Genomic DNA, 17,490 nt, shown 5'->3' on the forward strand with positions numbered 1-17,490 from the left:
GGCCGCATGACGTCACCACGCCCCCGGGCCAATCAAGGGGCTTGCCACCCGTTTTGGCCAGTGAGAGAGACGAAGAGTGACTTTGTGTGCCAAAACCAGCCAGTGAGAGAGGGAGGGTCGTGAGGAGGCCCCCCCGAAGCGGGGGGTATAATTTTAGGCCGGTCTGCACGTTTGCGTGAGTTGGTTCTGGGTCTAGCCTGGTGTTGGCTCAGTGGTTAGGGTGGCGGCTTGGGATCTGAGGGTCCTGAGTTCAAGCCTCGTAGCCCGCTGAATTAATTCACCAGGGGGTTGACTCAGCCTGCCATCCTTCCGAGGTCGGCAAAATGAGTACCAGCTTGCTGGGATGACCGAGTCATTCAAGTATCCTGCGTCAGAGTGGCGACCTGTCCAGGATTGTGCCCAATAGCCAAGGAGACTGCTTCGGCAGCACCAACGCTCTGTACAGAGTATGGTCCCAATGGACTGGATGGACTGTTCTGGGTCTGGCGCGGTGTGCGCGTTGTCCTCCTGTCGTTCTCCGCTGGTTCTCGAAAGTGTCTGCGCATGGAGGGTCTTCTCCCGCAAGCCTTCGCCTGCTGACTTCGCTCACTTGGGTCGTCCAGATCGTGCTGGGGGTCCAGTTTGGCCCCGAGGACCTGGTCCTTGAAGACCGCATGAGGCGGGCAGGTCCAAGATAGGTCAATAAAGACCACCTGGTCCGACCATTTTGGGTGTGTGCGTATGTGTGTTTGTGGCGCCAGTCAGTAAGTAGTGAATTGTATAAGTGCTTTCTCGCTCTCTATCATTGCCTTGCTTTATTCGGTTTAATTCTGTTCTTACGTGCTTCCCTAATTCCCCCCATTATTGTTGTATAAATAAACCCCCATTTATTTGTTAAATGTTTTCAGCTCGTTCGTGTCAATTCCTTCATTGACTGAGCGTGTCACGTGCTGGGGAAAATTAGCAAAGCCACTGCCGTGGCCGTTGTAACGGGGCAATCGAGACCGACGGTTCTCGGTGATTAAACCACTCGGAATCACACACGGAACGAGCGCGCCAAGCGGCTCGTTTCCGTACGAGTTCCGTCGAGGGTGTGAAGACTCGGTAGATCGCCACGTGGTCTATAGGTATTTTGAAGATTTGACAAATAACCCTGTACCACGTGGTGGAAATATTGACCCTTCACGGTCCAAAACAAAGGACCCGTCGACTCCGGACTTATCCGAGGCGACGATCTGAATTCCGGTCGATCGGTCGAGCCGACTCTACTGCTCCATCTGGTGGTTGAGCTCGTCGGCCGACGTCCCGGCCCTGCAACACTATCAGTGCACTGATATGCATTTCACCAACCTCAGAAGGATGACATGCTGTCAACCCCACCTGGTGTTAATTCAGTGGCAAACAGGGCTTGAATTCAGGACCCTAAGATCCCAAGCCACCACCCTAACCACCAAGCCAACATCAGGCTTGTTGATAACCACCTGGGAGGGAAGACAAAATGGCCGCTTCCAAAATATCAAAGTAACCAAAGTGTAACCGTTTTTGCTGCACGTGAAAATGCTTTCATAACGTGTTTTTCAGGCGGTTCCATTGTTTTGTCCCAGAAGATGTACATTACAATGGGACGGATGTCGATTTCTCGTTTTCGTGTTTCCTTTCCACATGGCCGCGGCACACGGTTCCTCATCCCCCTCTGTTCGGTGCTCTCTCAAAACTGGCAAAGGAATTAATTTTGGGAAACATGAATGAATAATTTATCATTCTTGCTTACAAGCTACTGTGCTGTTTGTCAGTATATCATCTGTGACGTCACATCTCTCCTACCTCTTCGAGCTGTGCATGTTTGTCCAAAATGATTGTTTCTTAAATGTTTGTTTTGTCTTGGCAATTTGCATATGCAGGTGTCATATGTGTCACGTGACATTCTCGTTCTGCATTGTAAGCTCTTGAGTATGCTGGTAGGATAGCCTAGAGCAGGGGTCTCCAACCTTTTTGGGCGGAGGGCCACAAAGCCAAGGTGGTGAGGGGGGCGAAAGGCCGCACCCAAAAAAAGGACGCTAAATTCCGAATATATATATATATATATATATATATATATATATATATATATATATATATATATATATATATATATATATATAATTAATATGCGGAAATTTAAACAAAAATTAGTGCTGAATATATTTTTATTGCCAACAAATATGATAAATGAATAATCGTGTTAAAAACACATGTGTCTAATATGAATCAAAATCATAATAAAAATTACAGAACGCTTTGATCATTGACCCTGACAAATTGGCAGTATCGTGGGCCGCATTGTAATGTAAACTTAATATGGCACCGCGGGCCGCGTAAATCCGTTTAAGGGGCTGCATGTGGCCCGCGGGCCGCATGTTGGAGACCCCTGGCCTCGAGGTTTGCACACTCGGCTCTGAGCTATCAAGCTTGGGTTCAATTCCCGACCCAGTTATAGACAGTCACCCTGGTGTCTTGCAGGCAGGGAGAGGCTTCAATGTGTGTGTCATCCCTCGGGTAGATGTTGAACCTGGTGTGTCCCGTCTGTCGGTGTTAGTTATTGGACATTATAGATTCCACGTTGTCCTTCGCGAAGAGTGGACTTAAGTTATTGCTGGCTTCCTGCTCAAACCTACCTGGGGCACCGCATCATTGGTAGCACAGCACAACTCCCAGAAACGATGCAAAGCCGCACACACACTATCTATTGGAAATGCTGACGATGAGCTTTTTAGATGTTTCATATCCCAACAGCTGGCAGGGAGAGCAGGAGTGAAGTCTCACCAAAGGCACCACTTTTGGTCTTTATATTAACCATGAAGAATTTTAATTATTGTCTTTCAAAAGATCCTTTCTGGACGGATTTGTGTCCGAGTAGGATTGTCTGGATCTCGAGGCATGTTTAACCCACGACTCCTTGCAGGTCCTGGAGGTGCGTTTCCTTGAGGAAGGCGAACCTTGTAACGAGAGCCCAGAAAATGAGAGTGCACCCCCAATGACCCCACATGGACTCTCAGAGGGCCAGGCATCAGAGGGAGGGCCTCAACTTCGGTGAGAAAATGTGCTGACGCTGTGATCGGTGCAGGTACGGGGGTGGTTTGGTGTGACGATGCTGGAGTTCATGGGTGCGGTTTGATATGACCTTTGCTTGACCTGCACCCTTTTACCAGATTCTAGTTAGCTACAAAGAGATAAATAATAACACATGTATAATTAATTAATCCATTAAATATCTGCAACGTCATTGAGTCATCCATGCGGGTTTCAAAGCAATCCGAATGCTTTTTTTCGTGCCATGGTCCGACTTTCATCCCATTCTCTGTGCTCGTCTCTTTCTTCCATGTCCAATTGTTTATATGAATCGGTCACTCGACTTGTGAATGAATACTCTCTTTGCACTCATGAGTCACTTCCGTGCACTCCCACTTCCTATTGAAAGCAATGTGTACACCGATCAACCCCACCCAGACTTTAGGTTTATGTGCACCATAGTCTCAACGTGTGGAGTCGTAAAGAAACCGAAGTTTTTTTGTGGATTATATATTCATTGGTCTTGGGCTGGGCTTGAAATAGTCTTAAAGAGTATTACTGTGGTGAGCAGGGTGCGTGTGGATCCATTGCGGCAAGGTCTTGGTTTCCAGGGTGAGTTGGTGGTGCTGCTGGCCTGGGCGGAGGGTGAGCCTGCACCTCAGATCACGTGCGTCGAGGTCAGCGTGACGCTGGGGATGTGAGTTGGCACACGAGATGTAAAGATGGCTTGGCACGTAGACTTTTCGTTTGAAAACTTTGGTCACTCGCTCATGGTCAACAGGTATCGCAGGACCAGGCTCCAGTGGTGATTCGATTTGAACAACCTCAGTTACTTGTTCAATACATGACTTTCGAAATGACGTATGAATGCTAAATTAGGCCTTTTGCGCATCATGCACTGTGGTTGTGTTTGCACTGACTCGGTTCGGCTCGCCGGGCACTTTTAACCTGCCGTCGCCAGCACAAAATCTGAAATTAAAATCGTCTTTTAAATACAATTTTCAGCATTTAAACGAAAGTGAAAATTTCTCAATGTTTAACCGTAATTGTTGTGTTCTTGGATGCAAATCAGATTCACGGAAATGTAGGAAATACGAGAAATATCCGTGGATGATAGTCGGGTTCGTACCATTTACTGTCGCGGTACGAGCGAGCGGCACACACACACACACACACACACACACACACACACACACACACACACACACACACACACACACACACACACACACACACGGATATTTTGAGACCGAGTAGGTCTCTGTTGAAGCCTGGTGTTGACTTGGTGGTTGGTTTGGGTGGCTGAGTTTGAGCCCTGTTGGCTGCTGAATTAACACCATGTGGGGTTGAATCAGCCTGTCATCCTTCTGAGGTCAGCGAAATGAGCACCAGTGTAGTTGTAGAGGGGCACAGCATCAGCGGCACAGCATCAGCAGCACAGCCGTGCTTCAATAAATGATAGCTACCCGGCAGCCAAGCTGCCATATGCAAGAACACAACAGGTCTCCATTCCATCTCCTGAAACCCACCCATGTGTGGAGTGGAGATAGCAGTTGACAACAGCAACTTACACACATCACACACGCACGCACGCACGCACGCACACACACACACATACACACACATACACACATACTCATCTGCATATCCATACACATGCAACAAGGTGGATACTTTGAGACCTGGGAAGGCTCTGTTCCACTTTCTGAAACCTGCATATGGAGTTATGAACCACCGACGCACACGGACGCGTCTCCTTTTACCAATAGATGCAAAAATCTAGTATAATTTCTCTTTTGCCCCTTAAACCAAACAAACAGTATATTTATAATGCCATCCCCACTTACACCCCCCTCCTTTGAAACATGATCAATAGTAAATATCATTTAAAACTTACCCTGGGCATTCACAAGCCCCACATATGTCCCTCCCAGCTGTGTTGAGAGGCACCTAAACCAGATACGACGTCTCCCTCTGGGAAGTCTGCATGAATTTTGGGAATGACGGCATCGAGGTAATCCCCTCCATTAAATAAATCACCAAGCCCGCCATGTTCACACAAGGCAATCCCGCAAAGTTCACAGTCTACTCACTGACGGGATGATCGGGAAGGTCGGGTAGAACACGTCGTCCACAGCCCCACATCGTCGGGAATTTTTGCAGTACAGGATGCGAGATATCAACTTCTTGGACAAACTGATCAGGAAGTTCTCCAAATCTTTTGTGTGTAGATGCACCCCCCTTTCTCTCAGGTACTATTCCAGGTATGTTTGGCTTATTTTCGAAGCTTTATGAGCCATTTTAGATCGCAATCTTTATCCGGCATGCGTGATATATACGTTTGGCCGTCCTGATGGACTTCATTGTTCGGGGTTTCTGCGCATGTGTGCTGAGCATTCTGGGGTGGATTACATCATTTTGAAAGTCAGGTATTCCAGATAGCTTGAGCAAACGGGGCAACAGCCCCAGTTGTATCCCCTTTATACGTTAGTGGTTTGAGGCATTAATTTGAGAAAGTTTCCCTCATTCTACTATCTTATAGGACTTTGCTATGATTCATTTAAATCACTTTACAAAAGGATGATTAGAACAATACATCAAAGACAATGTGTAGGGGGTCACAGTTGATATGGGAAAACACCTCATGAGGTATTGTCCTTCTTATGTGCCTTGAAACGAAAGGTAATCCTTCCACCTTTTGAGGTTTTTAAAATTTCATCCAATAACGTTCGCCGCTTACATCCAATAATGTTTACACACCATTTGCTTCAGGGAAACATGACAAGTGTTTGACGAATTTTCCTCGTCGACTGAGATGCGAAGCCACTTAACAGAAATCGCTTTGACACAGAGCTTCGAGGTTTCAAGGCGTTGGGGTAATTAAGATTGAGAACACACTGTTTGAAGATAAAATAGGCAGGTATGGAAATTGATTACAGGTACGGATGAGAAATCATGCTAAATGGTGTCAGAGCTGTTGATAGCTCATTCCGAACGATATGCCTGTTCATCGTTTATCTCTCTCCCAGCCATGGTAGTCACACATTGTGCACAGAGATATTACACTCTGATAACACAAAAATGGTTTTGGATCTTGTTTCCTTAGGCAAGTTATCACCTGGTGAGTGACCTCAATCCTTGACCCATTATCTCTGGTTTCTGGGCAACGGTAGGATTGCCATCGGGACGTGTGGAGGCCTGGCTGTGGTGGATGTCCAGCAGAAGGCTGTGGTGATGGCGGTGACCAGCGCCGATCTCTACTGCCCTCTTGATGCCTGTCCACGTCAACCTCGCTCACCTCGACGCAGCAAGCCTTCCCCTGGCAGTAAGGTTTTAAAATCAACAATTGTGATTGTGTTTCTTACCAACTGAGAGTAAACTGGTAATGAAGCCATCATGGGATAAACCAATATCGGTCATTATTTTTCTTCTTCCTTCCCCTGACCTCTGTAAAGGCTTGTCAGAAATAATGGAGGCCTCTGGGGGACCTGAGGGTGACTCAAGATCTCCAAGCTCTGGTGAGCAAGTGATTGATATTCTGTGGGAATGCATCTTTTATGACCATGGCCACTTGCCAATAACCACAGTGCGCCTTTGGCTTGTTACTTAGTGAAAGTTTTTTTTTTTTGCCAAGTATGTTGGTCTGTTGCATTTGTCTGTCTGTCTGTCTGTCACACGATTTTTGGCCAGAGTTTTCAAGCAGTCGTTCTGAAAATTTTGTGTGTCGGTGACTGGCCAAGGAAAGCAAACCTTAATTTTGGTGAAGATCCGGATCCAGATCCGGATCTGAGAATTTTTAAAAGTGATTCTTCACCATTGAGAGATTGGGCCAAAAACTATGTATAGCACGATATGTCAAAAAGTTGTGGACGAGTTGGTTTGGTGGCAAGAACAAGCCGATTCGATTTTGGTTCAGGTCCGTATTCAGATCCGGCCTATCGGTGGCATACAAAATGTAAACTGTTCAGCCTGGCGGAGGGGTGTGTGCTCCTCTAACGAGAGCCATTCCGTTTCGCCAAGTGTCAATTCCATGAGTGATTTTTAAATTTCTTCTATGTTTGTGTGTTGTGGTTTTATTAAAGGTGATTTTGTTTATCCTCTTGGAAATTTACTTCATGGATTGTTCTTTGGTGACCTAAAGCATTATCTACCGAAGACAGTTACGAGACAAACAATGGGATGTCGAGGTTGGAAATCAAAATCTTCCATTTCTCAGTAACAGGAACACGGTCATCTTGGCACCCATTTTTGAGGCCTTCGTAACCTTCTATCTCCCTCATACCCGCCCCCCTACCTCCATTAGCTTTTATTCTCGGCTCTATCACCCCGACTCTACAGTCATATCGACAGGCCCTTGGGCGACTGGGATTTTGATTTGAATTCTTAACATATGCTCCTGGCCAGTGTGTTTATTTGTTCCTTTCGTTGGGTTTCGTGGAGCAGGTGCTGTGCACGCCTTTCTGAATAATAAATGGCCGCGCTGTGTTTCATCGTGATGCACGCGCCGTGCGATCGCACACTTACGTGTTTCACATGTAGGGAAGGTTCATTGCAGGACAGGCAGGCGATGATGAAACATTCCTATCTTCTTGCCTGTTTGCCGAAGGAGTCAAAACAATGGCCTCCTTTCTACTCGGGCAGGTTTCGTCAACCTGCGAACAACAGGCCGTTGATACCGTGACCTGACATTATCGCGTTCATGATCATTTTAGTTTTTTTTTTCTACGACAGTCGATAGACGTTGCTAATTGATTCACCGCTTCTGGAAATTTCTTATTTCTTCTTAGATCTCACCAAATGTTGCGATCAATTTGAGTTGTTCCTTCAAGTCAGATGATCTGGGTGGCACTAACTTTTATAAGCACAATTCCAATGCCTAAACCAAGATAGATTACTTGAAGGTCATTAGTGAGCTTGCTTGGTTTCTTTTGGGCAACCCAATCGCGATTTTGTTGTGACTTGACATGACTTCAGCTTCCAGATGCTGGAGAATCGAGATCCAATTTATACTGCTCCCTTCCACTGGATCTGAACCCACAACATTTGGAATGCCAGTCCAGCATTCGTATAACAACACCAGTAAAGGATAAATGGGGGCTTCTGAGGCAGCCATTCAAATAAATGGGGGAAAAGGGAAAAACTCTCTGTCTCAAGCCCAAAAAGCCTGAAATAGGAGACTGATTTCCTCCCCCCTCCCATACAAGCAAATGTTAAACTGAGACTTACTGATTTAAAGCACTTCTTTCCTTTCATATTTTCATTCCACTCAAAGAGCGAACCAATGAATATTTGTCCATGTTCTACTTCGGGGAAGAACTTCATTTTCCTATAATATTCACTTTATCTCTTCAAGCACAAAAGAAAGGGCTGTTAGGGTTAGTTTTGTAAAATTCGGTTTTGTAAAATGTAAATCCCTCATTCGGTTTTGTAAAATGAGGAAGTGTTTTTGGAGCACAGTCGTGCCGTGAAAATGAGGAAGTATTGTGTGCCCATGTCTCTCGTGGTTATATTTTAAATCATCGGAACACTAATAGAGCAAAGTTAAGTTAAAAATAGCTTTTAAACGTAGGTTTTATCAAAATCATTTAAAACATTTTCATTTCCTTTGTCGAAACACACTCTGGAAAAACTATTGTTATGTCATCTCCCATTACATCATCAAGTTGTGTGAAGACTGTTTATATGCCAGACATTTCTCTCGATTGAAATTCTCTTCTGTTTGACTGTTGTTTTTCATTTTTCTAATCTTGTCCCAATGGTAAATGACTGAGACATGAACTATCTTTCATCCGACGAAGAAGATAACCCATCACAATATTGGTAAGTTTGCGTGTGTGTATTGTAAAGTCTGGCTTCCTCTTAGAATGATGGTGAAGCAATTGATTATTAATTAAATCATGATACGACTAATAATTATTGTATGTCTTTTTTTCCGACAGGTTGTCCCCAAAAAGAACATCGTTAATAACTGCTGTTGAAAATGAGTTATTTGAATATCATGAGGAATGGATAAAAATGAACGACTTCCTTGAAGACATTTATTTGTTTCCAAATGAACTGAATGATATTATTGTTGACTGGAAAGGAATTCTCTCACGTCCTTTGATCCCGAGTCCAAGGTGAGAAATTATCACTTTGTCTCTGTCTTTCTGTCTCTGTATCTGTCTCTCTCGATCTGTCTCTCTCTCTATCTGTCTCTCTCTATCTGTCTCTCTCTTTCTGTCTCTGTCTCTCTATCTGTCTCTGTCTGTCTCTCTCTCTGTCTGTCTCTCTCTGTCTGTCTGTCTCTCTCTCTCTCTCTCTCTCTCTCTCTCTCTCTCTCTCTCTCTCTCTGTCTCTCTTTCTGTCTCTCTCTGTTTGTCTCTGTCTCTGTCCGTCTCTTTCTGTTCTCATACACAACCTTTTATTTGGTATGGTGGTAATTAATTTAAAAGCAATACCACAACTTGGTGGTAATTTTTTGACAACTTGCTTTTTATTTTCAGCTTTAAAACTGAATCATACATGGGTGGTGATGAATTTCGCAACCTTGAATGGGAAGATATTGAAATTCCATGGGATGATGATTCATTTCAAAGTTGTTCCAGTTTAAATGTTCATCTGGATGAAATGGACACAAAACTCGATCTTCTGGAGGTAAATGTTATATTTATTATTTTATTAATATCATAATATAATCATCTTTATATACCCTAATTGTTTTTCACTCTTTGTTCTGAACAGAATATGTTGATTGAGTTTCAAAATCACAAGACATCTGAAGCAGACTGATGGGAAAGATTGTTCATTCTCACAACTGAATATTTACCCAATGAGAAATGTTAAATATTTTCAATCTTGATGAATTATATTTGCTTTGCTTTCAATTATTTAATTCTTAATACTAAAAAAAGAATAAAGGAAGTGCAAAGGAGGAGGGGGGATAGGTGCACTCCCCCAACGACCCACCACCCCCCTCATCCCACCCTCCTCCCCTCCCTGTGTGTGTGTGGGGAAGGGTGGAGGGTGGGGTGAGGGGAGTGGTGGGTCAAAGGTGGGGGTGCACAGGGGCTTGTGTGGGTGGGTGGAGCTTGTGTGGGTGGTGGAGCTTGTGTGGATGTGGTTTGTGTGGGTGGAGCATTTTTAAAAAAAATTAAATAAACATGTGTGTGGGGAACTAATTAACTAATCACTAATTATGTGGATATGATGAATGTGGATGTGGCTTATGTCAGTTGAGTTTGAGTGGGTGGAGCTTGTGTGGGTGGGGCATGTGTGAGTGGGGCTTTTGTGGGTGGGGTTTGTGTGGGTGGGGCTTGTGTGGGTGGGGCTTGTGTGGATGTGGCTTTTGTGAGTGGGGCTTGTGTGGATGTGGTTTATGTGGGTGGGGTTTGCATGGGTGGGGCTTGTGTGGGCGGAGTTAAAAAGTGGCGGAGTCAAAATAAATTCAATTTATCTTTGTTTTTTGTAATTCCTGTGAATAAAATGAACCTAAAATCTCTTCCCCCTTTAAATCATATACCTTATAAGTCCAAGGAACTGTATCTATTACATCAACAATTTTAAAAAGTTCATTTGTCCATCGCTTAATATAACCTTTTTCAAAATGATATTTCCACCTGTATATTCTTACTATATCACCAACTTTGAACCTAGGCTTTCTGACATTAATCTCTTTTTCATATTTTAATTTTGTAAATGTTTCTGATGGTTTCGTTTTCGTTGAGGAATGAATCGTGTCGTACTTATCTACAATATCCTGAATTAAAGATGACCATTGTTGAGAACCGAGTTGAGTGGATTTTCAGCCGCGTCGCGTTGTGAACGCTGGCTCGAAGAGAGCTGCGCGTTGTTGTTCTTCTTGTTCTGGTGAAGACAAAACCTTTAGGATGCGGCTCTTGTTTATATAGTCTCTCCTTTAAAGAACGATAAAAATGCTCAATAACGACCGTTCTTCCTTCATTAAAGGTGCTGTATCATGTTATGTTGTTATTTTAAAGAAAATTCATAAATGTTTTGTTGTAGAACTCTGTACCCTCATCAGTCCACAATCTTTTAGGTTTCCTCTTGCTTTTATTAAATATCTGTTGAAAGGCTAACATAAGAGTATTACCTGTTTTGTTTTTTAAAGGGACAACCCACGCATATCTACTCCTCAAACCAATAACGGTTAAAGCATACTTATACCCCTTATCATTATTGAGTTCAATCAAATCAGCAGACTAGACACAATCAACTTCCTTGGAATAAACCTTCCTTCTATGAAACTGTGATTATTGGTTTATGTAATTCATCAGCTAATTGCTCTTCAATCTCAATGACATCATTAGAGCCTATAAGTTTTTTGAATTTCCAAGCCCAAGTTTCAATTTAGCACTGATCATCTTCTTCACAATGAACCTATCAACTTTTTCTCTCAAGATTCGATTTTGTATCAGAGACAAATTATACAACATTTCTCTATTGGCTTCATGTTTTTCTTCCAACGTAGTGGTATTTCCTAATCAATATCGTGCCTCATGCACACTTCATCAACCATATTGAAAGGTTTGCTCCACGGTTTAGGATTGTCTGCCTTATCTAATCTTTTATCCAAGTTTGTTCCTGGACCACATAAAGAATACCCTGATAGATGTAATTCCCCTGGTATTCCAGTAGTTGTAAATTTACTTCCTGATAAAAACTTTTGTATATCTCCCCCACATTTGTGTTTTGGGAATTCACTCTATTTTGAGCCACATACCGAACATGTACCTTTTTGTATAACCCTATTATTTTTACTTTTAACATACGAGATATTTTTACTCTTGGTTTTCTTTTTACATTTTAGACAATAACTGATTTATTTATGAGAAAAATTCCGACTGAGTGCGAAAACCTTTTTAGTTTCAAACATGCACATTTGAATCTTTATTTTTAAAACATAAAGAATCCTTAGAAATGACTTCACTCTCTCCTCCATTTATTTAAGAAAAAAATGTAAAACTTTAATCAAAGTGAATCACACCAAGGAAAATGATGTTAATAGTCTTGACGCAAATATTTCTAATAGACTTGTCAATTCTTTGTTTTCCTCCTCGGTACGTTGAGATATATTTATTTTCTGTAATACCCCCAATCTTTTTCTAATCTCACTGGTTTCCATATTTTTATATTTATTTATTCTCCCTCTTTCCTCCCTCTCCCTCTCCTCCTTCTCTCTCTTCTCCCTTGCCTCCTTCTCTCTCTCTCTCTCTCTCTCTCTCTCTCTCTCTCTCTCTCTCTCTCTGTCTCTCTCTCTCTCTCTCTCTCTCTCTCTCCTCCTTCTCTCTCTTCTCCCTCTCCTCCTTCTCTCTTTTCTCCTTTTCCTCCTTCTTTCTCTTCTCCTTCTCCTCCTTTGTCTGAGTTTCTTCAACTCCTCGCTCGTCCCTTACGATCGTTGAATCACTTTCACCCCATAGAATATCATACATATATTCATTCGGATTTCTTGTTATTCCTGTATCCAAAATATTTTTTTTACAACAGGAAACCAATAAAATTTCTTCTGAATTTCTAAAAGAGCCTTGTGTTTTCTTTTAAAAATTTTCAAAAAATTATAAATTTTTTTCATTATTTAACATTTTTATTAAATCCAAAGTTGTTGGTTTATTAACATCAGTATAAAGCCAATCTTTTATGGAAAATACCTCATTCTTATGTTGTCGAACATATTTATTAAAATACCGAATACCCTTTTCTTGAAGGTATGCTTGGACACAGAAATTATAATTTTCTTGAAGCCTTCTTGCTGTCATTTATGTATTAGAAATATATGACAGATAAAGATAACAACAGGAAACACCTCCCCATCTTCCCATAGTTAAATTATTTTGTATTTCCTTACTTATTATATATAATCCTGTTCTTTGTGTTTTCATGATATAAACTATGGCAAAACCATTATTGATTTTACCCTTATTAAATTCTTTTATTTGTTGTTTGCTAATCGTGGTTCCACAAAACTCATTCTCGGCACCAAGTGGATAACATTCTTTGTTACGAGACTGATTTAATTGTTCCAGGTCTTCTAGGTTAATTTTAAATGACTAATTATACCCTAAATCATTCATATCATATCCCCATTGTTCTATTCTCATACAAACGATACGCCCTTCTTTATAAAATTTTATTTTAATTGGAACTGTGACTTCTGTATGACCTGGATATAAAATCAACACTTCTGTATCTTTGGAATACACAGCCGTTTTATATAAGGATATATATTGTGATAAATCACTTCATCTCACCAAGTCATTCGCGTCAGTCGGGCTTGGATAATTTATTAATTTATAAGCATTTTTCATATAAATATTTTTTGCTATACTATATTTCTGTCGTTCAGCCTGTACCTTTGCGTAATAATTTGATAAATCAATATCCAGTTCTTGGGATACACCAAAGATAGAACCATCTTTCCCAACATAAGTCATTTATATTAGATTAAAAATAATGTCATAAAATTTTTTATTTTTGTTGAGTTGAAATAACACATATAGACATAATTGACCACAACACTTGGAATTTAATTATTGGACTTGAAATGTTTGATAAACACCATTCTGTAAGAATTTTATTACTTCAACAGGTGGTGGAAGACCAAAACTATCAAAATAATATTTGTCTTGACTATTAAAAATACAAACCCAATGAGAACAGTTCCCATTATTATCTTCTAAGTTCATAATAATATTCTTTATATGTTTAGACACGTTTGTTCATTCATCTCTAATACAAATAACCACATGATGAATTTTTAATTTCTTACAATATTTGATAAGTTCTAAATTTGATGTTGTATTCTTTTCAAATTCTTTAAACCACTGATCAATGTTCATTTATTTATTAGAAAGATATAATCCATTACCCCTTTTATTTAATTTTACACCTGCTTGTGCGATGGAAGAAAGCATATCTCCAACTAACAATCTCACTTTATCAGGCAAACTTTCAAGTTTTTCAGCAAAATCTACAATTACACCACTTCCACTAATTTGTTTCTCCAACTCTTTGTTATGTCTTTCCAATTCTTTTTGAGCCCGGAGTTGAGCCTTCCTTTCGTTGGCAGTTTTCACCGCTGTTGAAATACCACCTGTCAATTCTCCAGCCGCACTTAAACCAGCAAATAAAGGAATTAGAAATTAGAAATGGGAGAAATCCTCCAGTCGTCTCTCTTTTTGAATATTTCTTCAACATTGGTTTTGACATTTTAATTTTAAGTGAGCAAGTGACCAGTATCGTTCAAGATTTTCACCTGTTCTCTTGTGAGCAAAACATCAATTCTTACTGCTCCTTTTCTCTGAATTGTATTAACGTTAATTATACAAGGCTTTTGATTTTGAATACAAGATGATAGTTTATGAAGATTGATTTGATTAACATTTACCCCAGTTGGCACTTTACTACTCATTTATTTATCAAAAAAAATTGTGTGAGACTAATCATAACACCATTATCTGTATTAATCTGTAATTCTGTTTTTTTCCAAAAGCAAGCAATATGTATCAACTTCTTCACTCTCTCCTCTTTCAATATATAGGGAAGTATCCACTCGATTAGACTTTATAGTTTCCTTTTGAGCACTCAGGTCAATCGCATTGATTGTATACAAACTTTTAAATGCTGTCATATCCAAAATGGGTTCTTTATTTCCATTGCTTTCACACACATTTTGGTAAGACTTGTATGCTTCAGCATAATCATTTTTTCCCAATTAATTTCCAATCTATCTCGTGGACAAAATGTTCCATTGAGAGAAACACGAAGTTGTTTCACCTTAGCATTATCACTCAATGCATTATTCTTATCAGTAGCAGTATCACCATCTGGTTTTTAAAAAAATGATCCACAGATATCGTGGCTTTCTTTCCAGAACACCCAAATTCCACGTGTAAGTGGTTTGGTTCAGTTTAACGTGTTGACATCTTATTTTAAGGTATGATACATTGAGTGGTTTCTTTGAGTTTAGTCTTCAATTCAACATCTCTTCTGTTTTAAGATTAGGAGTATATTCACTAATATACCAACTCATTTCATCAATTACAAATTTATTCTGAGCAGCAAAAGCATTACCAACACCAAAAAGTAATCTATTTTCATTATCATTCCTTTGTAGTTGAAATCTAATTTTAAGACCATACAGAACTTTATCATGATCACAAAATCCAAATATACCTTTAAGAGGAACTGCCATAGTAAAACTATTACCTGCTTTTGTACCATCATTATACATTCCTTTCCTTTGACTATATCCAGGGTCTGTGTTTGTTCCTGTTGACATATCAGGAATAAAACCTTCGACAGCCCCCTTTCCCATTCTATCACCAAATGAATATAGTGTAAATTTCATCATTTCAGATGCAGCAGAGACATAATCAACCGCTTCAACTTCTTGTGTTCCAATGTACAAATGAATACAATCAAACATTTTCCAGAAGAAATCATTTACGAGTGTAGCGTTTGTGTTATTCCCAGCCTTAGTGAATGTAAATTTACACAAGAAACTTTCGGATAGATTCAAATAAGTTTGCTGATTATTTATTTCAAAACTTTTTGTACCATTTGCATTCCCGTCTGTTCCGGGTATTGCATTTACCTTGAAGTAATCTTCTTTTTTAGTGGAGTTTGAGATGACAATGGTATCATCCAAATCATAGATACTATCAATTGCTTCCAAACTTGTATTTATTTCGGAAAAAAGATATTAAAACTTTTAAAAACCTGACCCAAGTATTTGAATTATTTTCTGTCGTTCTTGGGGAGACAACTGAGTTTTGCCTTTCTTCATTTATTTTATTGCTTGTAATTTATGAGATTCCTTTTGGGCATCTTTTATACTCTTTATAGCACCCAATACATTTCCCACAGCAGAAGCAGTTGAACCAATTAGGTCTTTATGTTGAAGAATAGTTGAACCTATACCCATTAGAGTATCAATTATCCCACCTCCTCTAAATTGATGTCCAACACCCCTTTGTCTCTTAGGTTTATAGTATCCTCCAGCAAGATACATACCTTCACCCTTGTAGTATGGGGAAAGGAACATCCCATCCCCTGTAATTATTTTATATTTTCCCAACTTGTGTTTCCTCACAATAACCATTGTATTTATTTATTTGAAAACTTCAAGTAGGTGAATTCTGATGGATATAATTTCTCCATTAAAAGAAATTACGTGATTATCTTGGTCGGTTATCCTAAAATTTACTCTGTATATGGTTTTTCCTGACACAGGTAGATAAACCAGATTTTTGGGTTCCATGTTGAATTTATAACCAATTGGGGTTGAGCATGCGCCGAATGAAAATATTGTATTTGTTCTTATTCCATCATTATAAGCACCATCAATTAAATCACAGTGAATTGATACCGAATTTATTCCTGAAGATATTTGAATGACATCACTGTAAAATGTCCCATTACTTTCAATCTTTTTTGAGGAGAAACCCAATAACTCTCTAAATGAATTATCAATTGTGAAATCAACCTTGTAGTTATTTTGAAGTTTAATCGTTGATTTTGAAGTATGTTTTTGAATATCTATAACAATACTTTTTGCTTCATCACCCTGTTCTTTCATAAGACGAACAATTTCGGAAGATATTTGAGAAATCTCATATGCTCAGGGTGAAACTGTTATCGTTTTGTGTCCACTTCCCGGATTATAACTAAACTTGTCATTTTTCTCGGTGATATTAAATAAGGTATTATAACTTTCCATGGACAATAAAGACGCCTCATATTCTTTTGTTGCGTCAAATTGTAGTGGGTATGGGAATGAAGATGTGTGGTCGCTTGTGAAATTCGAACTCAGGATTGTGCTTCTCATCTTATTTAATGAGATAAAATGTCTTTGTATTGACATTTATTAATTATTTTCATGTTCATCAACTGGTCTAAAATGGCTGATGCTTCATTAAAACAATTATTTCCAGCCTTCTTACTACCTAACAATAATAACAGTCTATTAACTAATTGTGATGGGTCATTTGGAAGAAAACTAACACCTGAACCAAGGCTACTTAAAGCCTGAATAATGTGTTTCTCCTTCTCATTCTTCCTACTTTTACCAGATAGACGAACCCTATAATTAACAGAGTCCAGCAGATCAATATATACTCTATCATCATTATTATTGTTGAAACATTATTGTTGAAATAATCCTTCATCAGCATATTCTACTTCTCCTATATGCTCTAATTCTTCCTCCGTCATTTGACTGAAATCTTTTAACATTTGAAGTTTTTTAGGAGTATATTCTATTGTGGGACTGTGGAAACATCTCTAATTTTTTTCTTGGGAAGTTTTATAAAGTGGTTTAAAAAATTTCTCTGTTTTCTTTCAAATGCTTCTTCACCCATTAGTTTCTGTCTGCGTTTCTTCTTTATGTCTTCCTGTTGTTTTAAAACTTTTGAAACCAACTCTTGATGCTCCTTAAATCTTCTTGCTCTTTCTTTCGCATCCATT

The 17,490-nt window shown here is 39.9% G+C and overlaps 1 protein-coding gene and 1 long non-coding RNA gene across 6 annotated transcripts in view; both read left to right on the plus strand.

The window, feature by feature from the left end:
• LOC147011351 (syntaxin-binding protein 5-like) overlaps positions 1 to 17,490 on the plus strand; it is a 197,496-nt gene that overhangs the window by 138,640 nt on the left and 41,366 nt on the right. For all 5 annotated transcript variants that reach the window (XM_085858353.1, XM_085858352.1, XM_085858355.1 and 2 more), the window contains 4 exons: positions 2,921 to 3,048; positions 3,599 to 3,724; positions 6,201 to 6,352; positions 6,483 to 6,545. In XM_085858353.1, coding sequence (XP_085714479.1) covers positions 2,921 to 3,048; positions 3,599 to 3,724; positions 6,201 to 6,352; positions 6,483 to 6,545 — 469 coding nt within the window. The remainder of the gene's footprint in view (positions 1 to 2,920; positions 3,049 to 3,598; positions 3,725 to 6,200; positions 6,353 to 6,482; positions 6,546 to 17,490) is intronic.
• LOC147011352 (uncharacterized) lies at positions 6,566 to 9,927 on the plus strand. The gene is made up of 3 exons (XR_015052015.1): positions 6,566 to 9,146; positions 9,513 to 9,663; positions 9,751 to 9,927. It is a non-coding gene; the product is annotated as an uncharacterized LOC147011352 (long non-coding RNA).

Source organism: Eptatretus burgeri, chromosome 15 (assembly GCF_056783735.1).
Source record: "Eptatretus burgeri isolate ZD-2024b chromosome 15, Ebu_testis_v1, whole genome shotgun sequence".
Lineage (NCBI taxonomy): Eukaryota > Metazoa > Chordata > Myxini > Myxiniformes > Myxinidae > Eptatretus > Eptatretus burgeri.